The sequence below is a fragment of the Anas platyrhynchos genome, chromosome 1 (genome assembly GCF_047663525.1).
Source record: "Anas platyrhynchos isolate ZD024472 breed Pekin duck chromosome 1, IASCAAS_PekinDuck_T2T, whole genome shotgun sequence".
NCBI classification, from domain to species: Eukaryota; Metazoa; Chordata; class Aves; order Anseriformes; family Anatidae; genus Anas; species Anas platyrhynchos.
Window position 1 is genome coordinate 13,417,336 of NC_092587.1, and position 22,834 is coordinate 13,440,169.

Consider the following 22,834-nt stretch of genomic DNA (forward strand, 5'->3'; position numbering starts at 1 on the left):
TTTATATAGATATAAATATATAAATATAAATTCATATAAATAGATATGACCTTCACTTACAAAATATTTGGGTACTATACAACCTCTATGCCCATGTTAATCTGACTGGATTTTAAGGGATGATTACAAAATTTTCCAAATTGTTTCTATTGGGAGATTCTTTCAAATTTTATGAAAAAAGAATGTTACATTCACAGTTCCCATCAAACATAAATCCCCGTGCAATGAGGTGTAAATAGTTACAGCTAATTGGAATTAGATCAGTGACTGTAGTTTTGACCATAATGTCAATATATACCATAATGGGTGAGACGAATTTGCTCTCAATAACTGCCAACAAGGCTCATCTGCAGAAATCACTTGGTAGTAAGATTACTTATCTTAGTAGGATAAATAGACAAAGAAAACAAAATTAGAACAGAAACAGTTATGTGTTTCTCACCAAAGAGTCCAATCATGACCACAGTAGGGCTGAACATTTCCCAGGTAGAATCCCAGAGACTGTGTGACCTCAACTAGGTTGGTGAAGTCCAGACTAATGCTATTGAAAAGCACAGAGGTCATGATGATTTCGTCGATCGCCCACACATCTTCACCCTGAGAAGAGTGGTATGGTTGCCACCATCTGAACTGAATGCCAACCTGTCTTGCATCTTCTGGCAGCTCCACTGAAATTATTCTGGAAAACAAACCAAAATTATTATTGAAAGTGTCACTGTTTGTACTAATTCCATGGGGATGTATTTTTTGTTATTTTTTCTTACTAACTCTAAAAATCCAAGGATAAATTCAGCCCACAAAAACATCAGCTTTTACTAGCATAACTTCCACCAGTGACAGGGACAGGGGAATTGTTACTTCTCTTGCCAATAAGTGCTGATAGACAGCCATGTGGAAAAGCCACAGAAAAGAATTTCCACCAATTTTGTAATTTTTTTTGCTTGTACTGTGGAGCTCTCTGCAAATTTTCATGTGGAACCTCCTTGCCAGAAGAAACCTGAATGCCTCCAGCAGAAGCCCAGTTGCAGGTGAAGGGCTTAGGCTGGCAAAGGGATGATCAGCTACCAGGGATTAACAAGTTCGGCCTCCGCCTTCTCAGACACAATAAATTTTATCCTGATCTGAAAAAATACATCTTCTTTACATCTGTGTTTGTTTCTGCACAGCGCTGATATTATTATGTCTGTGTTTCTCTTCTCTAGAAGAACCCACCCCTGTAAATGGTCACATTCAAATGGAAAAGGCTCATCTTGTCAGTGTGATCATGTGTAGGTTTGTGGCACACATTTCTTGTGTGGTTGCATAAAGATGCTACCGGAGGCGAGTCCTAGGCTCTTCTGGTATGCAAGGTCACCTGATTTGTCATGGCAGCTATGTCAACACACCTATAATTGACAAACTGCAAAGAAAATTAAGAGTAATATCTAATTTCCAGGAGCAATTATCGTACACAGCAGCAGGGAGCATGCATTAATTGCTACAGAACCGACACTTTCTTGAAAGCTCCATAAATCACCAGGACCAGAGTGCCCCATGCAATGCATGGGGGCTGCGAAACAGAATGGCAAGAGGGACATTTGTCTCCATCGGTGAGCAATTACATGCTGGCAAAAGAGGTTTTGGCAAACTCGTCATGTAGCTGATATTTTTCTTTCTATCTTGGAGGAAATGTGGGTAAAATGACAAATCAGGTAAACTGGAAACATCATTTTATACCTTAGCATCAAGGTTTTTTTTCGACTTAAAGCTTTCTAAGCTGCCTGTTGTAGTGTTTTGTTCCGTGAGTATGAAAGTCCGTCCCTTCAGTGCTCTTGGTGCAAAATCACTCTCTTAAAAATGACTTGCTAAACTGTGCTTGTAAAAAGTAAACTTATAGTACCCCTTTTTTTCTCATTTTAAATAAGAACATGTTAAATCAATTAGCAAGAAAAAAACAAGCTACTTGGCTAATCAAGTGGGAAGCACTCCAAATGTCCTGACTGGCATTTCTAGGAGCCGCTTTCTGCTGGCCGTAGACTGGAGGGAGCAGTGCTGGGGGACAGCCAGAGAAGATGCTGCCACATCCCGGTGGCAAGGGACCAGCAGTGCACATGATGGATGAATGGCGGATGCATTTCTTTTACTACTCAAATAAACAGACGCTTGAACTACTTCATACCCTGCTAGAGAAAGACCAAACTGTGTTACTTTCCGGCACATGAATAAACCACAAGGCCAACCTTTCTGCCTGCCAAAGATCCCCTAATAAGCAGCAACTCTACAACTTTTCAGGCCAATTTTCAAAGGCACAAATGACACTAAAGTGCTACTGATGCTAAAAAGAGCTGATTTTTTTGCTTTTCATGGGCTAGTAGGACAAACCTGAGGAAAGCTGGTACCCCAGCCAGCAGGAACAGTGCATACAACATATGCCAGGAAGCAGTTGGCACTTGTACGAGCTGACGCTTTCTTATAATCCTGGACACATTTCTCTCTTAGTGGCTGTCTTTGATGCCAGCAACTTCCCTTTCACTCTCAACCCTCACAAGCTCACCCACGTGGACACCAATTCTCACTGACAGTAATTTACAGAAAATCCTAAATTGACATACATCATCGATATACCTGTTGGATGTTAAAATATTTAATGTGTGTTAAAATAAATTTCCTATCCCAGGGGGGTTAAGGAAACAATCTAAAAACGCTGGTGTAAACCACCTTATACGGCATGTATGTTAGTATGCAGAACCTGACTGCATCTCCAGCTATAACAGCTTCTCCTGTCTGACTTTGATTTGTTGGAGATAGATGGAGAGGGAGGGGGATCCTTGCTAATGACTTTTCTGCTGCAGAGAAGAAAAGTGTTCTTACTAACATTACCAGCTACCATTAGATTTCTTAAAAACCAGCTGGGAGACCTTTGCTCTGATCTCATTCTTTCAAGCTATGCGCATACCTAATATTGAAAAGCCACCGCTGTTCTGCTCAGAAGAAAAATGCAGCTGTCAAATGTTAGCAGATTAAATGCACCTTTTCAGCAGAACATTAAATGTGTAATTATTTTTTGTATGACTGAAGATTAATTAAATTTCTGGATACAGATTGATTGCCAAACTTTGTAGCAGTCCATCTATGTTACCAAAATTGCTAATATTTTTAGACAACACAATACAAAAAGGTGAAGTTTTCTTCATGTTCTTCATCATAATTATTGCCAGCATTACCTTCAGGTTTGTATGCTTGTCATTTTTTTCTTTACCCAGAATGGAGTGTACATATCCCACGGCAAACCTTTCTAACCTGTGTATGTTGTGCTTAGCTCTTTGCCCTGTCAGAACTCAAGAAATTAAGTGTTTCACACTTAATTCAAAGAGCAAAAGAAATCTCTGGCACTAATATAATTTGCTACATTTATATCTTAAACTCCATTAAAATCAGTCACCAGAATGTGTATTTTCTTTTTTGTTATAAAAAATTAATAGTGCTATATATTAAAAACCTTTAGGGAAATATAATTCTTACAGCTCTAATCTTGAATCTAAGAATTAGAAACAGGGCCATATAAAATATATATGTGACTATAATAAAGAATGGGAAAAGATATTTTGAAGAAGGTTTTATGAATGTATAAGGTTGTAGAATCTTTCCTTCAGTAACACTTAAAACTTCAGAAATTAAAGCCCACATACCGTATGCTTTTACCAAATATAGCCATTTTTCTCAGATTTTTGAGTATTTCTTATTGCTTTCAGGAAATATACATAATGTTAGAAGTTATTATTTTTCCCCTTTACAATATTCTTAATTATGTTCTGCATTATTGGGTTATTAACAAGATGAAGATAGTTAATTTTGGCAATACCTGGTACAAAACTGCCCTTGGGCAGGATCAGAGCAGCGGGGAGGGACCTGTGATGCCACTCTTAGCTCTGCCTCTTGTGTGCCCCCTGGCAGAGCATCTTCTTTCATCAGGATTTATTGGCTTTGCTGCTGCGGGTGGCTGCTTCCAGGTTTGGGTGGGTTTGCACAGAGCCAGCCTGGGTGGTTCTGGGCTTTCAATACAGGCGTGCTCACAGAAACTCCTGATTTAGCATGTGCTTTACTACAGCTGGTGGGTGGTCTCACAAATGTAACGGGAGATACTACATGCTTCTCTACATATGTCCCATACATCCCCCTCTAATCTGGTGACATATGCAGGTGCTGTTAGATGAGATGATCTCTTTGTTTGGCTTCTTTGTGATCTGCACAATTCCCAGGAGCAGTCACTGTCATGTTCTCCCAGGGCACCATGTCCAACCCACCGGCACAGGCACAGTCATGTAATCCCTTTCATAACAGGAGCAGGAGCAATTTCCCCACTGACCTAGAGAGACCCTCACAGCCGCATTTCATTTCCACTGTCCTATGCTTCCTGCAGATTCCTAATCCCAGAGGATGCTTTAGTGAAGTTATCTATGGCTTCAAAGCTACAAATAATTTATGTTAATTTTTCTTTACAAGTGGCTGCCTCCATGGGATGAGACATGCCCCTATTTCCCACAAGTGTATTTCTTTCCCCTCATCTCACATTGCTTGTCCTGTCGTGTCAACTAAGACTTGGATGCTGCCAAATCTGTGCATTCATTGTTTATAAAGGCAGGCACAAATGAGAAGTGCCCAGAACAGCTGCGTGTTTTTAAGGGAGAATAGTTGTTTCCAGTGTGCAACAAAAGATCTTCACTCTTCTGCACTACATGCCCACGTTTAGGCAGATGCCTTCACTCTCAGCATTGTAGTGACCACGACCAGCATTAAATGCATGTAGATAACACTTCATAACATTTATGCACATACCTTGGCTCATGATAGTTCAGGTACGAATAGTGCTCCAGTAGTTTCCATGTAATGCCATTGTCATAGGAGTAGTGCAGCAGCACTCCTTCGCCAGGCTGGTCGGGTGCTTTGCATGTGCTCAGCACAGACTTGCTTCCTAGGCGTAGCGTGAACTGCAGGAACCTGCAGCAGAATTGCACACATATTTCGAGGGTACCATACACATCGTGTTTTTTTTTTTTTTTTTGTTTGTTTGTTTGTTTGTTTGTTTTTCTTTTTTTCCTCTAACCAGGTTGTTTTATGATCTTCTCGATTTAGACAAATTTTGGTAAATATCATTTATGGGCCTTTTTTTGTGCAATTTGTTTTTACTATCAAGTAATGCAATGTGGCATATACATTTAAAAAATGCCAATCAGTACAGCATTTAATTATTTATTAGGCTCTGAAAGGGAGGGAGAGACAGTGAATTGATCTGATCAGCTGCCACAATTGTCAAATAAACACAACCTTATAAATAATTAATTAGCACTTGGCTTTGACACTCAGGTTTGATATTAACATTTCATATTTTCCAGTCTCACTGTACAATAACTTCCCTTCAGTCTATTTTGGGCTCTGCTGTTTACAAAGCAGGGAGAAAAAAAAAAAAAAAAAAAGCAAGGCTGTACAGCTATGAGCTGGAAATTGAATTATGGGACAAAGGGATTTAAAAAAACTTTTCTTCCTGCTAAAAAGACCAGCACACGAGGTTATATGAAAGAGAAGGGGTTCCTGTCACAGTGTAACTTCCCTGTTCCCATACCTCCCATTGCTGTTCTTTTGCTCTCACCTGGACTGGGAGCTGTCAAGGAAAGAGGTGATGAGCTGGCGCCTCCCGTCCTTGTTGAAGACCAGCGCCTTGCCACTGGCCAGGACCCCGCAGCCAAAGCTGACCTCAGCTCCACGGATTGAGTAAAAATTGTGGTAGGAGGAGAGGCGGGAGCTGGCGAAGCTCTCCGAGATGAACATAGGGAAGGTCTGTGATGCCGTCTCACATGCGGGCCCTGAAAAGCCAGGGTCACACCTGGGGATGAGGGAGATTGAATAGAGTAGTTAGTGCCTTCCTTACGTTAAGCCCATCTTCTCTTGTCTTCTGGTCTTCTATCAGACTAGAACATGCCTGAAATCTCTCAAGAGCAGATGATACCTGCAAAGTCCCTCTCAAATCTAAGGACCAAAAACCTCTCTAGACCTTACTTAGGTACTGTACAGTCAATACCTTTCTTTTAGCTAGTACTGACTTTTCCAATTAAAACAAAAAATAGTTATGAACCAGCCACACAAAATCTACATTTAACATGTAGCAATGTTTCTATTAATTTTTGGAATAAAAATACTGCAGACGTAATTTACAGTTGTCCATATGTCAAATAGTTTTATCTATAGCATGTCAGATGTAATTACAAGCAACTGTGTAACAGGACAGAACGCCCTGTGGATCACGCTCTCTGCAACGCCATAGTAATAGTAACACCATAGTTTTGAAAGTGTTTATTGATTTTACTTTTGAGGCTGAAACACTTTTTAAAAGCCAGACTTTCAGGAAAAAAATAGTGTTGACCTTCTGTCCTTGAGGTCTATGGGGCTATGGGATACTAGAACTATGAAAATCGTGATTCTTCCCTGAAATTTAATATAAAAGTGATACACTCCCAAATCACCTCTAAAAACTGCGTAAAGCATGCATCACTGACATTCCGATGGGCTCTGTAGCACATTTTAAGGTGAACTGGAACTTAGACTCTCTGCCAAAATAAAATTATTTTTAAAATTATTAAGTATGCTGCTGTTTAGAAAGATTGATCTTTAGCTCTCAAGTAAGTTTTATGCATTTTGGGGGCTATGCTGGTTTCACATTTAGTCATCTCAAAAAGCAAGGACTAAAATGGAAATCACTTCAACTTTCAGACCATCAAATGAAATATATGACAAAAATTGAATACAAGTAGTGAATTATAGCTCTTACTTGCAGCCATTTCTAGTACACTGTCCTCGACCTGAGCAGAATTTGAGGCAAGATGGACCAATATAAACTGCAGAGAAAAGAAATTAGTTAAATGAAGGATTATGTTATGTGATAAAAAGAATATAACAAATACAATAAAGTATTGCCATACAGGTATTGTATTTATTGGTATTGTATTTCAGCTAATCCCACTATCTGAAAGAGGTCTGAAAAAGAATAAAGTGCATTTGAATATATCTTTCTGTAGAACTGAGTAATGGAGTTTTTTTTCTCTGTCAAGGATAGTCCGGGATAACTTAGTATTTAAGGGGTGATGTCTATCTGTTGCTGGAGGTGTTAGTGATCCAAATCAGATACCTGATTTTTCTAAGATCACGAGCAACGTCCAATGAACTGCTAGGTATTGGCCATTTTCTTGCCTTTTTCTTCATTTGCTCTGATATATCTTAAGTAACTATGAAATATCATGCACTTTTAAGTAACTGCGAATCATTTTCACTGATTCTTTCAAATGGAAAAAAATTCCAAATAATATGTACTCAGAAACATTCCAGACTTATTTTACTCTTTTATTTAATCTTCCTCTGATGACTCTTAATCAACAGTGTTGATATTTTGTGAAAAGTAGGAAAGATGGAAAGATTAGTAAATCTCTGTATAATCTGTATAATCTCACAGTGAAGAAGTCCAAGTATAGCCCAAAACAGTCACTTGAGGGCAATGTCCTTTCAACACAATGGGATAAACAGACCTTGGTCCTGAACGGTGTTACCCTTTCAATTAAATAATGACCATTGGAGTTATCACATGCACAGTGACTTTTGGAAATTCACCCAAATAGCCACCAATTCAAAATAATCTATAACAACCAATGCTTATTGTTTCTCTTAGTTTTTTGATGCTGCCCATCATAGCTGTGTGCCAGTACTCCCTGACAGATACTCTATAAATCCCTGTTAGTCACTCCCTGTAATTAACTCCCTATCAGACTTTATGCAATTTCCAGATTTTCTCACTTTTCAGGGTGCAAAATTTCTGTTCTGTCTGTTTGATTTATTTGTTTGCTTTGAGGTCTCTTTGAGGGGGTGGTAAAAGTAGAAGGGTTAAAGATGTAATGATGTCATTCACAATAAAAAAAGCTTTATGAATACTGGCAGTTTTCCAGAGTTTCTAAAAGATGGCTACCTTCCAGATTTCATTTAAAACTTAATTCACATAAGAAACAGTTGTGAAGCTAAAAGTCAGAGTGCTGAATCCTTGAAATTCTTCCTCTCTCTTCAAGAATTTGAGTGGCTTGCCAATCAAATGTCTCTCCCTCAGTACATTGTAAAGCTTCAGTTTCACTAGTGTGTACCAAAGGAGGCATGCAAAACCTTAGAAAGGCGTTCACCATTAACACTTGATTCCTGTGTCATAGAGACAGTTCTACATCTCAAATTTTGGAGCAAGCACACTGTAGGCAGATGGTTGGTAAAACTGATTGAGATGGTACACAGCTGAGTGTGCAGTATTCTTCATCAGAGCTCTCACTATTTGTTTTTACAAGCAAAGGTAGTATAGATATATGAATTGTATGCTAACTTTCAAAATCTTCTTGTTTTGTTCTGTTTTAAAGAATTTGAGTCCTTGGATTTTATGTTGCTCTTGTTTATGTGAACTTCTGTGAGTTTCACCAATTTTTACATTCTATACATTCTATATTTTGTTAGGTAGCAAGTCATCTTTGCAGATGCTCACAGACACCTTCTTACTTACATATACCTATATTTTCCCCTTTATTTTCTTTTTGATGTAAATCATCGTCTCTAAGGACAAGCATTAATACTCCATCCAGAATGTCAAGAGGGTGCTACATACCATTAATGTGATTAAGAGAGTAATTTTCTTTACTTTTTGTGAAAAAGTTTCATTTGTGGCGTTGCACTATTGAGGCAGCTTCAAGCATTTTCTTTTCAAAATGATGCATTAATCTGTTTTAAGAATTTTGCAAAATATGACAGTATTTACCATTCCCAGGCTCCATATCAAACCTTATTAGGAATCACTACAAAATTTCACAGGCTATTGTACATCACTGTAAAGCTTTATAGTACATACCTAATGCATACAGCTAGCAAAACAAATTCTAGTAGTTTATGTAGTCCCAAGTGTTTGAGGTTAATGAGTAAACTAAAAACTTCACACCTGCTCATTCTTAGTCCTTTCAAACATGCTTTCTCCTCCTTTTCATGCCATCTATATATTTTATTTTGTGTTCCAAAATATTTTTCTGTGCTTTAAAATATTTACTATAGTATCCTCTGCAGTATGTTTTATAAATAGATGTGTAACTATAACCTCCTCTCAGTTCATCACATCCATTTAAAAAAAAACACTGGCACATGAAAAATCATTTCCTAAAAGAAGACCAGTTCCCTATTACAGATGGTCCTTCCCCCCTTGAGATACTGTAAACAATGTAAAAGTTTTGTCAGTATTTTGGTAGCAACATTGCTTTATGAAGGTCTTCTATGTCCAGAAGGAAAAATACGTCCCAGCTGCTGTAACTGCTGCTTAGGGTGACACAGTTCGTGTCTTTAATAGCACAGTGTGGTACCTACTTATGTAATTTGGACTAAGCAGTCAGAGGAAATGTTATATCAGGTTATTGATACATTTTTTTTTTCCTAGAAAGCGTTCAATTAAAAGAAAAAAAGGGGTAAGCTACTAGACTATCTTTTCAAATGACAGATTTCCCCTTTGGCTTCAAAATGGACTTGTAACTGACTGAAGATAAGAACAAAAATTTAACAAATTGAAAATCTTGTGACCTCTGATTCTGGAAAATGTTTACTTGGAGCAGCATAAAAAAATTATTCTTCTGATGTAACATGGTTGTGGATAAGAATACTGACTATTATCAATTGCCCACATATTTCCAAGGATTGGTCCTGTTTGCCTCCACCGAATCCTCGTGTCACTTGTTAATGCTGCATTGGGAAGGGGAATAGTTATTCGGTTCCACCTGTAATACATATAACACAAATTCTGTTTTACATCAATACTCATTAAGTGACTGAAAGCATTTGCTTGCACTGCAAGCTCAGTAAGAATTTTTTATACTAAACTTTGCTCAATAGACCAATTAAGATACTGCAGCTTTAGAAAGTATAAATGAAAAAAAGCAACAAAGCATGGCCTATGATATTTTCATACAATATATGAATGTTAATTATTACATTATAAAACCCAGCATTTTTTTACCCTGAATGAATACCTGAAGCCAACAAAGATCTTAACCTATTTCATCATAGCAGCTTCTCCATCCCAATGAACACCTCCTAAATTGCACCCTGCATTAAACCTTTCAGTGCAACTGAACTCTGTTGAGTGGAAACCCCTGGGGATGAATCATAGAATCATAGAATCATAGAATATCCTGAGTTGGAAGGGACCCTTAAGGATCATCAAGTCCAACTCTTGACACCACACAGGTCTACCCAAGTTCAGACCATGTGACTAAGTGCACAGTCCAATCTCTTCTTAAATTCAGTCAGGCTCGGTGCAGTGACCACTTCCCTGGGGAGCCTGTTCCAGTGTGCAACCACTCCCTCTGTGAAGAACTTCCTCCTGATGTCAAGCCTAAACTTCCCCTGCCTCAGCTTAACCCCGTTCCCGCGGGTCCTGTCGCTGGTGTTAATGGAGAAAAGGTCTCCTGCCTCTCGACACCCCCTTACGAGGAAGTTGTAGACTGCGATGAGGTCTCCCCTCAGCCTCCTCTTCTCCAGGCTGAACAGGCCCAGTGCCCTCAGCCGTTCCTCGTACGTCTTCCCCTCCAGGCCTTTCACCATCTTCGTAGCCCTCCTCTGGACACTCTCCAACAGTTTCATGTCCTTTTTATACTGTGGTGCCCAGAACTGCACACAGTACTCGAGGTGAGGCCGCACCAGCGCAGAGTAGAGCGGGACAATCACCTCCCTCAACCTACTAGCGATGCCGTGCTTGATGCACCCCAGGACACGGTTGGCCCTCCTGGCTGCCAGGGCACACTGCCGGCTCATATTCAACTTGTTGTCTACCACGACCCCCAGATCCCTCTCTTCTAGGCTGCTCTCCAGCGTCTCATCGCCCAGTCTGTACGTGCAGCCAGGGTTTCCCCGTCCCAGGTGCAGGACCCGGCACTTGCTCTTATTGAACTTCATGCGGTTGGCGATCGCCCAGCTCTCCAACCTGTCCAGATCCCTCTGCAAGGCCTTTCCACCCTCATTCGAGTCCACAACTCCTCCAAGTTTGGTGTCATCAGCAAACTTGCTCAAACTTGCTCAAAGTTTGATGAGAAGTGGGGCATGGAAGATCTGGCCTACTGTCACTCTCATATCATCCACAGGTACTGCACCTGCTACACACACCAGGGGTAATGGCTCCTATGAAAATGGTAGAGAAACGGGGGGTCACCAGACCATGCCAGTGTTTGAGCTACACGTTCTTCTCATGGTCATACACGTTGCTCTGAAGTGTCTGTGGAGGTTGGGATGCAAAGGGATGTACAGCCATGGGATGACAAGTTCACTTCACAGCCAGAACAGCCCTGAAGACACTTAATAATGAGAAGGGCTGGTATAAGAAAGTGATTCTAACAACACCTCCACCTGCTGAAGTGCAGAGGATGCAACTTCATTGTAACCCAGCATAAGGATTCCAAGTGAGTAAAGGTGTCTGAGGATATAAATATGGCTTTGACTGATGGTTCCTCTGACCAAAAAGAAAAACTTTTGTGGCTTTGACAGGATATAACTTTTCTTTTACTAGCATGCTGTCCCCACTTTTTTTTTTTTTTTTAATTTACCTATGGCATCAGAAAAAATAATATTATATGACAGAAGCAGCCTCATATTTTTCAAATTTCATTACTGGGCAGTGAGGGAGACCAGAACACTCCTTCCATGCTGTGCTCAGCTAGTCAAAAATGAAAGATGACATGGGGTGGTGTGCTTTGCTGCTTTATTCTGTCTCCCATAATTCATATCCATCTCTAATCTCACATCTCAGTTAGGTGTGCAGAGAACACTCACCCACTGTAGTTTTCAGAGGCATAGATGGTGCTGTGGGGGAGATGAGGCCCAGCACAGATCTCAGGCAAACACTCGGTGTGGAGCAGGGCCCAGGAGCGACCATGGTTGGTGGAAAATTCCAAGCTGACACTGATAACATGGTGAGGGAAAGGAAGGAGAAAGGCACGGTGAGCCTGTGTGGCAGAGACAGGCAAGTGGAAATACCACCACAGAGAAACCCCCAGATCTGCTATTCCTGACAACTGATGCTGAGACATGCAATGATTTTGAGTATACCTTTAATAAGAAAAATCCTGAAAATGCAAATGTGAAACAAATATGAATGAAAAAACACACCATCCAGCTAGTGTTTTTATGCTGTGTTTAAATGACCTGATGTTACTCTTGTATCTCGGCTAGAACCATACTGAGTGTGGTTTCAAAAATAATGAGAAAACTTGGATTCATCAGAGCCAGACAGCATGGTGTGAGCACAGGACTCTAATAATTGCCAGCTGCTGGAGGTGGTCAAAGAGCACTGGTTGCTCATGTATTGGCTGTCTCTTCACCTCCATTGCTGACAAATATTAAAATACCCTTTAATCCTTCCAGGAGTCACCTGCCTCCTTCCCCCATCATGCCTAGATGGAGATCAGAAATGCAGTATGGAATAGGGAAATAGCCAGGTCCTGCCCAGAACTGTGAAGGGTGGAGGGACCTGTGGAAGACACCCTTCAGAAAGCCCTATGGCAGGCAGAGTCCCAGGGGCTGCAGGAGTCTCCGTGCTGCCCAGCCATATTCTAGCTATTACTAAAATTGTTCCCTCCCTGTTCCACTGCATATTTAACAAAACAGTGTTTACATTCTAGGAGTGTAAGGAAATCTTTACCTATCTTACATTCTGAAGACCTTGCAAGGGTAATGTAAAAAGTGCTTGATTTATTAAGGATTTAGTATTCTACTGAGATACTCTTGTAATTTCCACTATATAATTAGCTTGTAATATTCTGTTTTATTTTAAGTAATATCAATGGAACATTATAAAAGTCATAATTCATCACCTCAGTACTAAATTATTGGGTTATAACTTTTCCTTTTCATTATAATTTGCTGACAATATTACTTTATATAGGTATACCATCACTGCGATATCAAAAGTATGTATTAAAATGGTTTACAGAGGTTTTGATTTGTTCATTTTTGGTTTAACCATACTGATACCTTGGAGGGTCAAATTTACTGAATATATGCTGAACAAGTCTGTCATGTTTGCAGCATTGAAGGCATCATGAATAATGCTGTAGACCAGGAGGAGGGAAATGCTGCTGTATTTGGGAAATACAAATAGTGTTTATGGAGACCTAGTGCTTCTTTTGTTTTGAAGAACACTTCTACTTCAGAAATAGTTTATGTGAATGAAGAGTATTAATCTTTCAAAATTAATCCCCATTAGGCAACAAAATGTTTAAGACGGATACTTCATAAAGCATGTTTACAAGCCAGGACTGTTGATGTGCAAAATTTTTACATTCTGTGTAAAATGTTGTCTTCCCTTCCTATCAAATATGCGTGATGCCTTGACTTTTGCTGCTCCTTAAATTCTGCTGCCCTTCATGGCTACTAGGACTGTCAGAAATAGTGCAGCTCTTTCAGATGGAAAAAGATGCCATGGGCTATGAATATGAAAGCAGTTGCAGTCACCTACTTTAAACTCTTGGCTCTCACTCTGGAAAAAAAAAAAAATGAAGTAACTTAAACCTCAACAAATATTAGGATAAAGTCTCACATGTACAGAGAGATAAAGGGACTGTGAAGGAATATAAAATACAGAGCAGCAAATTACTTCCTTCTTCCTCTTTCCCTCCCCCTTAAATTTGTGGGAAAAAAAATCACATAGAATGTCCCAATGAAGTGAAGCCACCAAAGAGTTCTGTGGTCATTCTGTAGGCACTGAAGTCCTCACACTGATGATGTTCAAGATGAGGGCTATTTGTCACCATGTCAGCATGTACAAGAATTACATGCTTGTGGCATGAATAATCTCTGAGAGGTCATGAGGGGACTTTTCTGCCACTTCCTTTAACGCCTTCCCCCTTATACATATCATTATTCCTTATATTTAGAGATAAATCTCATTGCCATTAGAAACTGAAGCAAATAGTTTGAAATCATAAGCATATTTTAGAATGGACTAAGAAAAGTATACAGATGATATGAAACAAAATGTTCTGGGAAACTGATAATTGAAAGAGAAATTTTGCCTGTTGTACCTGTTACCGGGCTGATAAGTTCCACAACCCAAATTGATGGAAAACTGGATCATGTGAGTCACCGTGGAAGGGAGCACTGGAAGGACGTGGAAGTAATCCACAGCCCAGACATTCCTGTTGTGGCCTTGGTGACTCTTTTGTTTCAGGCAAAACTTGGTTGCAGGAGTCTGCAGGTCCGGACTAATGACAACAGAAACCAAGGATGGAACCTTTAAAAGAAATTAAATCAGGCTTAAATAAAACAAGTAATATTAAAAAAGGTTACATGGAAATTATTTTTTAAATTAAGAAAGCAACTTCAACTGTGCTGAACAAAACATGCTCATTGCTTGTTAACTTTTGTCTTAGCCCCCTTTTTCCACAGAAGACCCCAAATAAGAGTTATTTTGTACTATATGCCTAGCTATTAGTACTCCGGGTACCAGTCCTGCTTATCACCTTAGTGGGATCAGTTTGTTTGGTTGTAAAGACACTGTAGAAAAGACACTGTATCTTCTGTGTTCTGAAAAATATGTTTGTTTTATCAGTGCTCAGGTGGAAGATGAATCTCACCCTGCAGTCTTTCATCCTACAAAGAAATGCAGTATAACTTCAGGTTGAGTCTGAATATGTGAGAAGGGAGTAAGAGTATGAGTTCACAGGCTAGTAGGGAGGATGTTATGTTGTTGAAATAAATGAAAACACTACTTTATGAACTCTAGCCTTTGTCCAAAAGCTACGTAATTGGAACCATATTATGTCAAAAGAGGATGTCAGCTTGAAAACTGCTCGTTTTAAAAAAAGCTCCACAATGAATTCAGTATAATTTCAGATCCTGTTGCTCCCTGAATTCCCCATTTAATTTTTTATTATTTTACAATTACAGTTTCCTTAGTTTTGAAAAAGTTCTACCCTGTGTTTCACACAGAACCAGGAGAGGAGGGAAACGACGTACAATGAAACAATGCAAGTGATTCAACCGAATTCAGGCCAAACCCTAATGTAACTATAAACATTTATTTTCTGAATGCTAGAATTAGAAAGAAAATGCACACAGACCTCTGGTTGAAATCAGGTGCATCTTTACCACCAAGTTTCCTACACAGTGCATAAAACATACTCAATTTGAATCTGCAACATATGCACCTGTGTACATATCCCATGCATTTTTGTATATTGATTTGTTATCTGTCTTTTTTTATAGCAGCACACTAAGGGTCCCTCAGAGCTGAATTATTTAGAGTAAACATGGCCTTTGTTTCTCCTTGCCCTAGACAGGAAGGAACCAGACAGTGAGCTCAAGTCTTTACTGCCCAGTCTGAGGGTGGTGGTGGGGAGGTGAATATGGTGTGAAGGAGGCAGCAATAACAGCAGAAGGGAAGCTGCTTGTGAACGTAGCCAGCAACAGCTTTCTGTTGCTGGGTTCATGCCTGTACTTCTACAGACCCTCTAAAGGGCAAACAGCTGTATTAAAATGAAAAGAAAATGTATAAAATATGTAATTTCCTGGAAAAGATATTCAGGAAAGACATCCAGGCATTTCTTAGTCACTCTCCTCCCAGCCACTGACCTAACACTCTCAGAAGGAAACTCCTGAATACCACACTGTGGCTGGCAGGAGCTTGAATAGAAAGGAGGGTAATTATTTGTGAGAACATGTAATCACCAAAAGTTTTCAGCTGATGGCTGAGTGTGGGCCTGTTGCCAATTTGCCTGTTGTCCAAGTCAATGCCACTGTACTGCTCAGGGGTGGAGTTGTCAGCAGTAACCACAGAGCTGTGCTGCAAAGGCACCCTTTCACTGCAAGAGCTGTCTATGATTTATGTACTTGGGAAGGTCACGTTTGTCCCCTTGCAATTCAACATACAACATTGTTATGATGGCTTAGGAATGCATTGATCTATCCATCCCATTCACCTACTTTGTTTAAGACAATTTACCTTGTAAGCAGCATAGGTCAGGGTATCGAGAGCTATGTGTTCCCTCCTGCCTTCAATCTTGGCATAAAGCATGACATCATTTTCATGGGATTCTCCAGAATCACAAGTTCCCCCTGTACAACACACGTTTGAGAGAGAAAAAAAAATATCATTGAAGTTGTTTTTAATGTACAGTGAGATATTACACAGCCATAATTACAAAAATAATTACAACCAGATGTTATTTAACTTAAGATATGAAACAAAAGAACACAAGCCCCAAGGACATACTGTATAAGAACTATTTGATCAGATACATACACCATGCTAGAGATCAAGGGATTGACAATAATGAAAACCTCAAGTAACTCTCTTAATCAGCTTATCGAAACAATTTAAACAGAAAATGCTGTGCCCAAAGCAATACTTCTATCTGGATGTTTTTAATCCTGTTTACATGGAAAAGCTCTGCTTTTTGAGTTCTTGTCTGTTAGGACTAGATCAGTAACCTGGTATTTAGTGTTCACACTGTGCAGCCACACATTGCATATGAGGACCTCAAATACCTCTCAGCTGATAGTTTGGCGGCTGAGAATGTGTCTTATCAGGAGGGGAGGAAGACTGCTGTGTGTCTTATTTGTTGTGCCTCTTCTTCTATTGTCTACACCATATCCTAAAAAGGATGAATGGAATCTACCATATCAAACAAAATTTTGCCATCTCTTAGGAATGAGGCAAGATTTAAGATATCTTCATATTGGTAGAACCCAAAACACTTAATAACCTTCTCTGGAAGAGAGGGTGTATTGGCAAGATTGAGCATTAAGTACTACATCATCGTTAGAGGATGGACATCATCACGCTAGTTTGGTGTTCCGAAAAAAAAGTTTTTAAAACAGAATATCTGTAACTGAAACAGGAAACCTGTTGTTTCCCTGTACACTGGATTTAGTGCAGGCATTAAAAAAAAAAAAAAAAGCAGCAAAAAAAACAGGATGAGGAAGGTTTTTGAACTGTCTGTAAAGTAGGAAGGTTACATATATGAAACACTTTCTCTGTTTTTTTCACTACAGATGGCCAACTGCTGGAACGGAATAGGCAAAACAGTCTAGAAAGCTAGATAAGATGTGCATTTCTTATGTGTATTATACTGCAATAAGGAACATCCATGTGTCCATTCAAATTCTCTGCTTGCCTGAATATTTAAACTGTAATTTACTTAATCTACAAAACCACATGGAACACATTTTCAAATGATATCCCACTATCCTCTGTGCCTGCATGTGCCGACAACTTCTCCCCTAAGTTCAGAAGGTTGAACAAATTTCTTTCCTGTTTCTCTTGCAGGTGTTGCAATGCTTGGAAGAACTGGAAAAAAAGCATCCTCTTTTTCCTGTGCTTTATTGGTAATTCATGTAACACAGAGGAGATGTATGACAATTTAGGACGACAACACGAAGCCTTCCACTCATTAAATACCGGGTGTTTTCTTTTGTTGATTCAGAAGTTTGCTTGTGGAGGTCACAAGTTTAGTCTCTGCTTCCTCCTTTATTATTCTATTATTCTCTACCTTTATACAAAAATCTTCACCTCCTCTAAACATGGTGTTGAGAGAATAACATAATGCAATTTCCTTTATGTGCAAAATAAGAGTTGTGGAAAAACACTGTAAGGTACTGAATGATAGCCACAGTGTCCGTAGGAGTTTTGACTTGTTACAACACTGAACTAATGCAGTTGCACTGACAAAAGCAGTGGGGAGGGGCAGGGATAGGACAGGCTTCTTTCTTCACCCCAGTAAACCACTGAGGTTGTACTTTGTTCCAATAGGGAAGGTCCACAGATGATGCTATCAGCACATCAGTTCTTCCCACAAGGGATGCCTTCTCCAAGGCTCCAATGCTCAATGGCAGTTTTTGTATACTAGAGATGAATCTCACCCTAGGTTAATACATTAGAAGAAAAAAAATGTTTATGAACATAGTGATGAACTTAGAACTTTTGAGCAGAAAATATGCTGTGTTCAGCCATGTAAGCCTGTCCCACTTCTGTGCTACTCTCACCTCATGCTCAGGTGCAACTCTGTTGACATGGATGGATTAACACCAGGGTCTACATAGACAAGAGTGAGGGAGGATATAAGCAGTAAGGGGAATTGAGTGAAATTAGAAGGTACAAGACTAGAACATCATTCTTCATGGGAAGAATTGTTAAACTATGGGTTTGCTGCAGGATCTTGTGGACACAACAGACAGGTTCAGTTGAAACAGTACTGCTAAGGACCACATTAGTCACTGTGGAGGGTCCTGCCTGACCCACCTGCTACTCCAGCAGGCTGTGATTCTCCCACAAGTCCTGTATTATATCTGCCAGCAGTATTCAGCTACTCTTGGACACCACCACCAACAGCCTGTATTTGTGTGATGAATCCTGCCTGAGGACTGACATAGGGTCAACCCACAACTATGTGTGCAGCAGGTGCTTAAGCTTCCTTTGTATCAAAGGACATCCAACCTATGCAGTCAAGAGGGTCCAGAGAATTGCTCAGCTGGTCTAGCATGTCTCATGGTGAACTGAATGAATGTTTCCAGCAACTGTACTGACTACATCTCAGTAGATGTGACACGGACCTTTTACAGAGGCACCTTCATGTAACTTCTATATTAAACAGTTCTAATCTGGACCTAAATGTTTATACGAGCCAAAAATAGCTGGGTAAACCCATGGAAGCAAAGTCCACCATGGGCTACTAAACTTAGAACGTCCTGTCAGGCTAAGAAAGGTTTTCACCTGCAAGTTAGTGACAGCTGTGAGAATATTTTTGGGAGGGCTATTTGTGAGCCCACTATGGTTTCACACCTGTGCAGGTGTCTAGAAGGGCAGACTTCCAGTCTGACCAAGATTTGTCTGTCTTACATCTTTGTGGGTATCACAGTCATGAATCAAAGCTAACCAGTTGCAAAGAGTTTTTAAAATATTTATTATGCATATTGTGCAATTTAAATCTCACATGCCCCCCATTTTATTATATTGAGTACATACTTACCCATACTGAAATAAAATCTTAAGTTTCCATAACCTGTAGTGTCAATATATGGAGTGCATATTTTTCTTTCTCCATCTCTGAGAAATACCATAGCTGAGCCAGACTCCAGCGTCCCACACTCGGTACCGATCACAGCGCCAAATACGTCCCATCTGGAGAAGTCAACAGTGGCAAGAGAATGTGCAGCAGCATGTTACTGAGCAACTCACACAAAACATGTTGTAAGAGTTAATTTTTACATGCAAAAATAGCTGCTTCTACTGTCACAGAGTACAATAAAATGATTTTTCAAATGTGATTCCTACAAATTTACTTATATATTCAATATTAGTTTCTAAATTCAGCCTAAAATAAAAGTAATGTACTTTATAAAAATAAATAAATTGGTAGAAAAGTACAAATACTTAAAAAAATGAAGCTTTGGCTTCTATTACCAAATATTTAGTGTTGTATTATTCATTATTTTTCTGTCATGAAAATGTTTAAAATACAACTGCCTTCTGTTTCATATTGTGTAATAAAAGGTTTATAGACTAATCAAAGTTGAAAAGGCACGTCTCCCATATTTGCTATGCAGTCATTAGATATGTACATAATAGCTGCAAATGCTCTCTTTTCATCTTTTTGAGCATTTAGGGTAACAGTTTTTAACAAACACATGAATAGAGTATGAAGAAAATACCGCTGTGTTTCTAGTATGTGATGATATGAATTTCTCAGTTTTTCTGTACAACATTTTCTCTTATTTTTTATTCAGTGATAATTAAAAGAGCTGTTGCAGAAATTTTCAATTAAATATTTTTCTTGAAAATAGGTTTTCATCATGAAACACTTGGTTTCTTTAAAACTTGATTAAAATATTTTGAATGATTAGAAACTGGAAAATTTGTACATTATTTCTGTTTGATACATAATTATTGATGTTGAAGTTTTAATTTGTAATGAAATATTTTAAATTTATAAGCCTGATAAAGCAATGAAAATACTTAGAATCGTTACATCTTGATAATCCAGTCATTTAACTGGCCAGTGTGATTCAGGATGAATGAGAAAAATTTAAGATCTGAAATCTTTGAGGGATGGTAAAGCCATCCCCTGCCCACTTCTAGCAGAAAAAATCTCTAGCACCAATGTGAAGTATGAAAGCTTCAAAAATTGTAATTACAACAATTTAGCAGTCTGTTTATCAGCTTAACCATTCAAACTATTTCAAAATGTATTTTTAAGATCTTCTTAAAAGCTGCCGGCTTTCTTGTTGACCTAAGCTGTGACAGACCAACACTATGCCTGTCTGAAAATCCTGCTTTAAAACTGTCAGTCATTTATACAGGAATTAGCAAGATTAGCGTCACTGAAGGGTTTTTATGATACAAATATAAACATGTTTGTGGAAGCAGAGTTTAACCTAACCCTAATTCTGAATGGAGAACTTCAGCTGTGCAGACATTTTAAAGGTAATGTGCAATATAATCAAAACACAGTTTTGAAAATGGGTCTCTTGGGATGAAGACAAATACCGAATTAAACAGTTGTGCCTACTTTAACTTACATGACAAAATCTCACAACGCTCCATTGATCTTTTGTATGCTCTATTTAGCTCAATTAAAACAGTCTCTTTCCCGACCCACAAAACAACTTGAGGTCATGAATGATGCAGATCATGGAGGTTTCCAGGGATCCTTTCCCTTTATGCAGCATTATAGTGAAAACCAGAAAATTATACAACATAAAATAACTGGCACTTTAATAAAAATAAATGAAAGCAATGTCTGCAAAGATAAACGGAGAAGGTCTCTTGGTGATGGCGTGACAAAGTTGTAGATGTTCTTGATTAAATATTACATTTGGATACATTTATCCCTCACATGAGTCTTGAGATTCTTCTTTACAAAACAAATGATGGGCTGATATATATACCCAAACAAGATTTACTGGACAAGAATGTCCCAAGCTGAAATACATCTGCCAGAGACACCAGAGGCATCCCTATCTTCAGATATGAAGATCTGTCCACTTTTAGGATCAGACCTTAATTTATGTGATTAAAGAGTAACAGAATGCCAGTGGGAAGATGCGTTGTACCAACAGCAACCTCTATACACGTAGCCTACTGCCTTATGTAAGGGATTTAAAAAATACTGATCAATGTCAATAACAACAATAAGCTCCTCAGCCCTGAGAGTTGAGTTCCTTCAGATGCCTCATCTCAGAGTGCATTTGGCACAGAGGAAGGTGGTGGTGATTCGTACATGAGCTTCCTTTTGCTCTCTCATGTGAGTGATGCTTTTGCCTGTTCTTTGAGAGCTGCCAGCTTCCAGCTGACTTTAAAATAGGGAGTCTGAGAACATCTCGCAGGTTCTCTCATGTATAAAGCATTGAAAATCTCCACTGCACTCCTCTGCAGCGCTGTTCTCAGAAAATTTTGACAGCAAAGAAAATAGTGGCTAGAAACACAGGGGAAATATTGAAATTAAAGTGTGATGTGGAACCTAATTCTCATTCTGAAAACTGATGGTGACAAATAGCTAGAGATCCAAGGACTCTCACTGACATGCTGGGTTGTGGTTGTTCCCTGTCACTGCTGGGAATGGGTCTTTCCTTGGTACAACTCTGGTCATTTATTGGATGACCATCACCCAAAAACATCTCTGTTCATGCAAGTGCTGTGGCAGTAGCCACAGACACAGCTGTTCTGGGATGTCTGGGAGCTGTCAAAGACATAGTGGGGGGGTTATAGCAGAGGCAGCAAGCAGGCTAAATTAAATGGAAACCACACACTCCCTGGAGTTGAAACACTACCATTTCTTAAAGGGGAAGGGGAAAGTGAGGCAGCTGAGGCTACCTACAGCTGTCCCTGTGCCCAGATGATGACCCCAGTGACATATTTTTGTCTTGGCACAGGTATTTCCTATACTCCCAGCATGAGAAAAGGGAGCAGAGACACACTCCCACAGATTTCTGGACCTATGGTCCACGAAGCAATTAAGTTATTCATACCAGGGAAGATCTGGACCCTCATTTCCTAGTGAATTCTGTAAATAGAAAATTCTATGTTGGGATACACTATATTAGGTCAGACTGGAGGCTTAAACTGCAAGACTATAAAACTATAAATCTTCCTCCATTTTATAGTTATTATGGTTACTAAACATACAGTCTGTAATTCTTGAGTATGAGATATGCCATAGAAATCACTGAGGAATTTTGATCAGATGTTGATCAGCTCTAACAAAAGTCTTTGTAAAGATGTGGTAGTTTCAAGGAAATGTCCTTGGATCCCAGGAGGAGTTTTTGATCAAAGAGGTGGGAGGCTGGATTCCCAGCCTGGATGTCCAAGACTGATGTTCAGCATCTGCTCTAGCCCGTTATTGGCAGTCGGTTCTGGAATATTTTATGTCCCAGCAAACTACTCTTATCCCTACCCTATTTTCCTTTAGTTTTGAACGACACCTTGAAAAGCCTATTTTCTCTCCAGTACATAAATACACAAGCAACCAAACCAAACCAAACAAAAAGCAACCAAAGCAAACTACCAAACTTCTAAACCTTACAATTTTTCACAGAATAGAATTGTTATTTCCTGCTGAAGCCTGCTGTGGATAGTTGCACTCTGTAACTTGTTCTTTATTGCCCTTCATAGTAAAACAATGTCTCAAACATAGTTCAAAAAATCATTCAAAAATATTTATCTAAGAAGGAATTAAGGAAGTGTATTCATTCAGTGTTTATTCACAGCTGCATGTAGTTTAGACGTCTGTTCTTATATCAACTGTTGATAAATAGAAGA

The 22,834-nt window shown here is 39.2% G+C and overlaps 1 protein-coding gene across 2 annotated transcripts in view; it reads right to left on the reverse strand.

The window, feature by feature from the left end:
* RELN (reelin) overlaps positions 1-22,834 on the reverse strand; it is a 286,969-nt gene that overhangs the window by 87,014 nt on the left and 177,121 nt on the right. For both annotated transcript variants that reach the window (XM_027459428.3, XM_072031502.1), the window contains exons 12-20: positions 19,047-19,198; positions 16,022-16,134; positions 14,103-14,311; positions 11,854-11,982; positions 9,697-9,806; positions 6,803-6,869; positions 5,627-5,860; positions 4,816-4,977; positions 443-679 (exon numbers count right to left, since the gene is read on the reverse strand). In XM_027459428.3, coding sequence (XP_027315229.3) covers positions 443-679; positions 4,816-4,977; positions 5,627-5,860; positions 6,803-6,869; positions 9,697-9,806; positions 11,854-11,982; positions 14,103-14,311; positions 16,022-16,134; positions 19,047-19,198 — 1,413 coding nt within the window. The remainder of the gene's footprint in view (positions 1-442; positions 680-4,815; positions 4,978-5,626; positions 5,861-6,802; positions 6,870-9,696; positions 9,807-11,853; positions 11,983-14,102; positions 14,312-16,021; positions 16,135-19,046; positions 19,199-22,834) is intronic.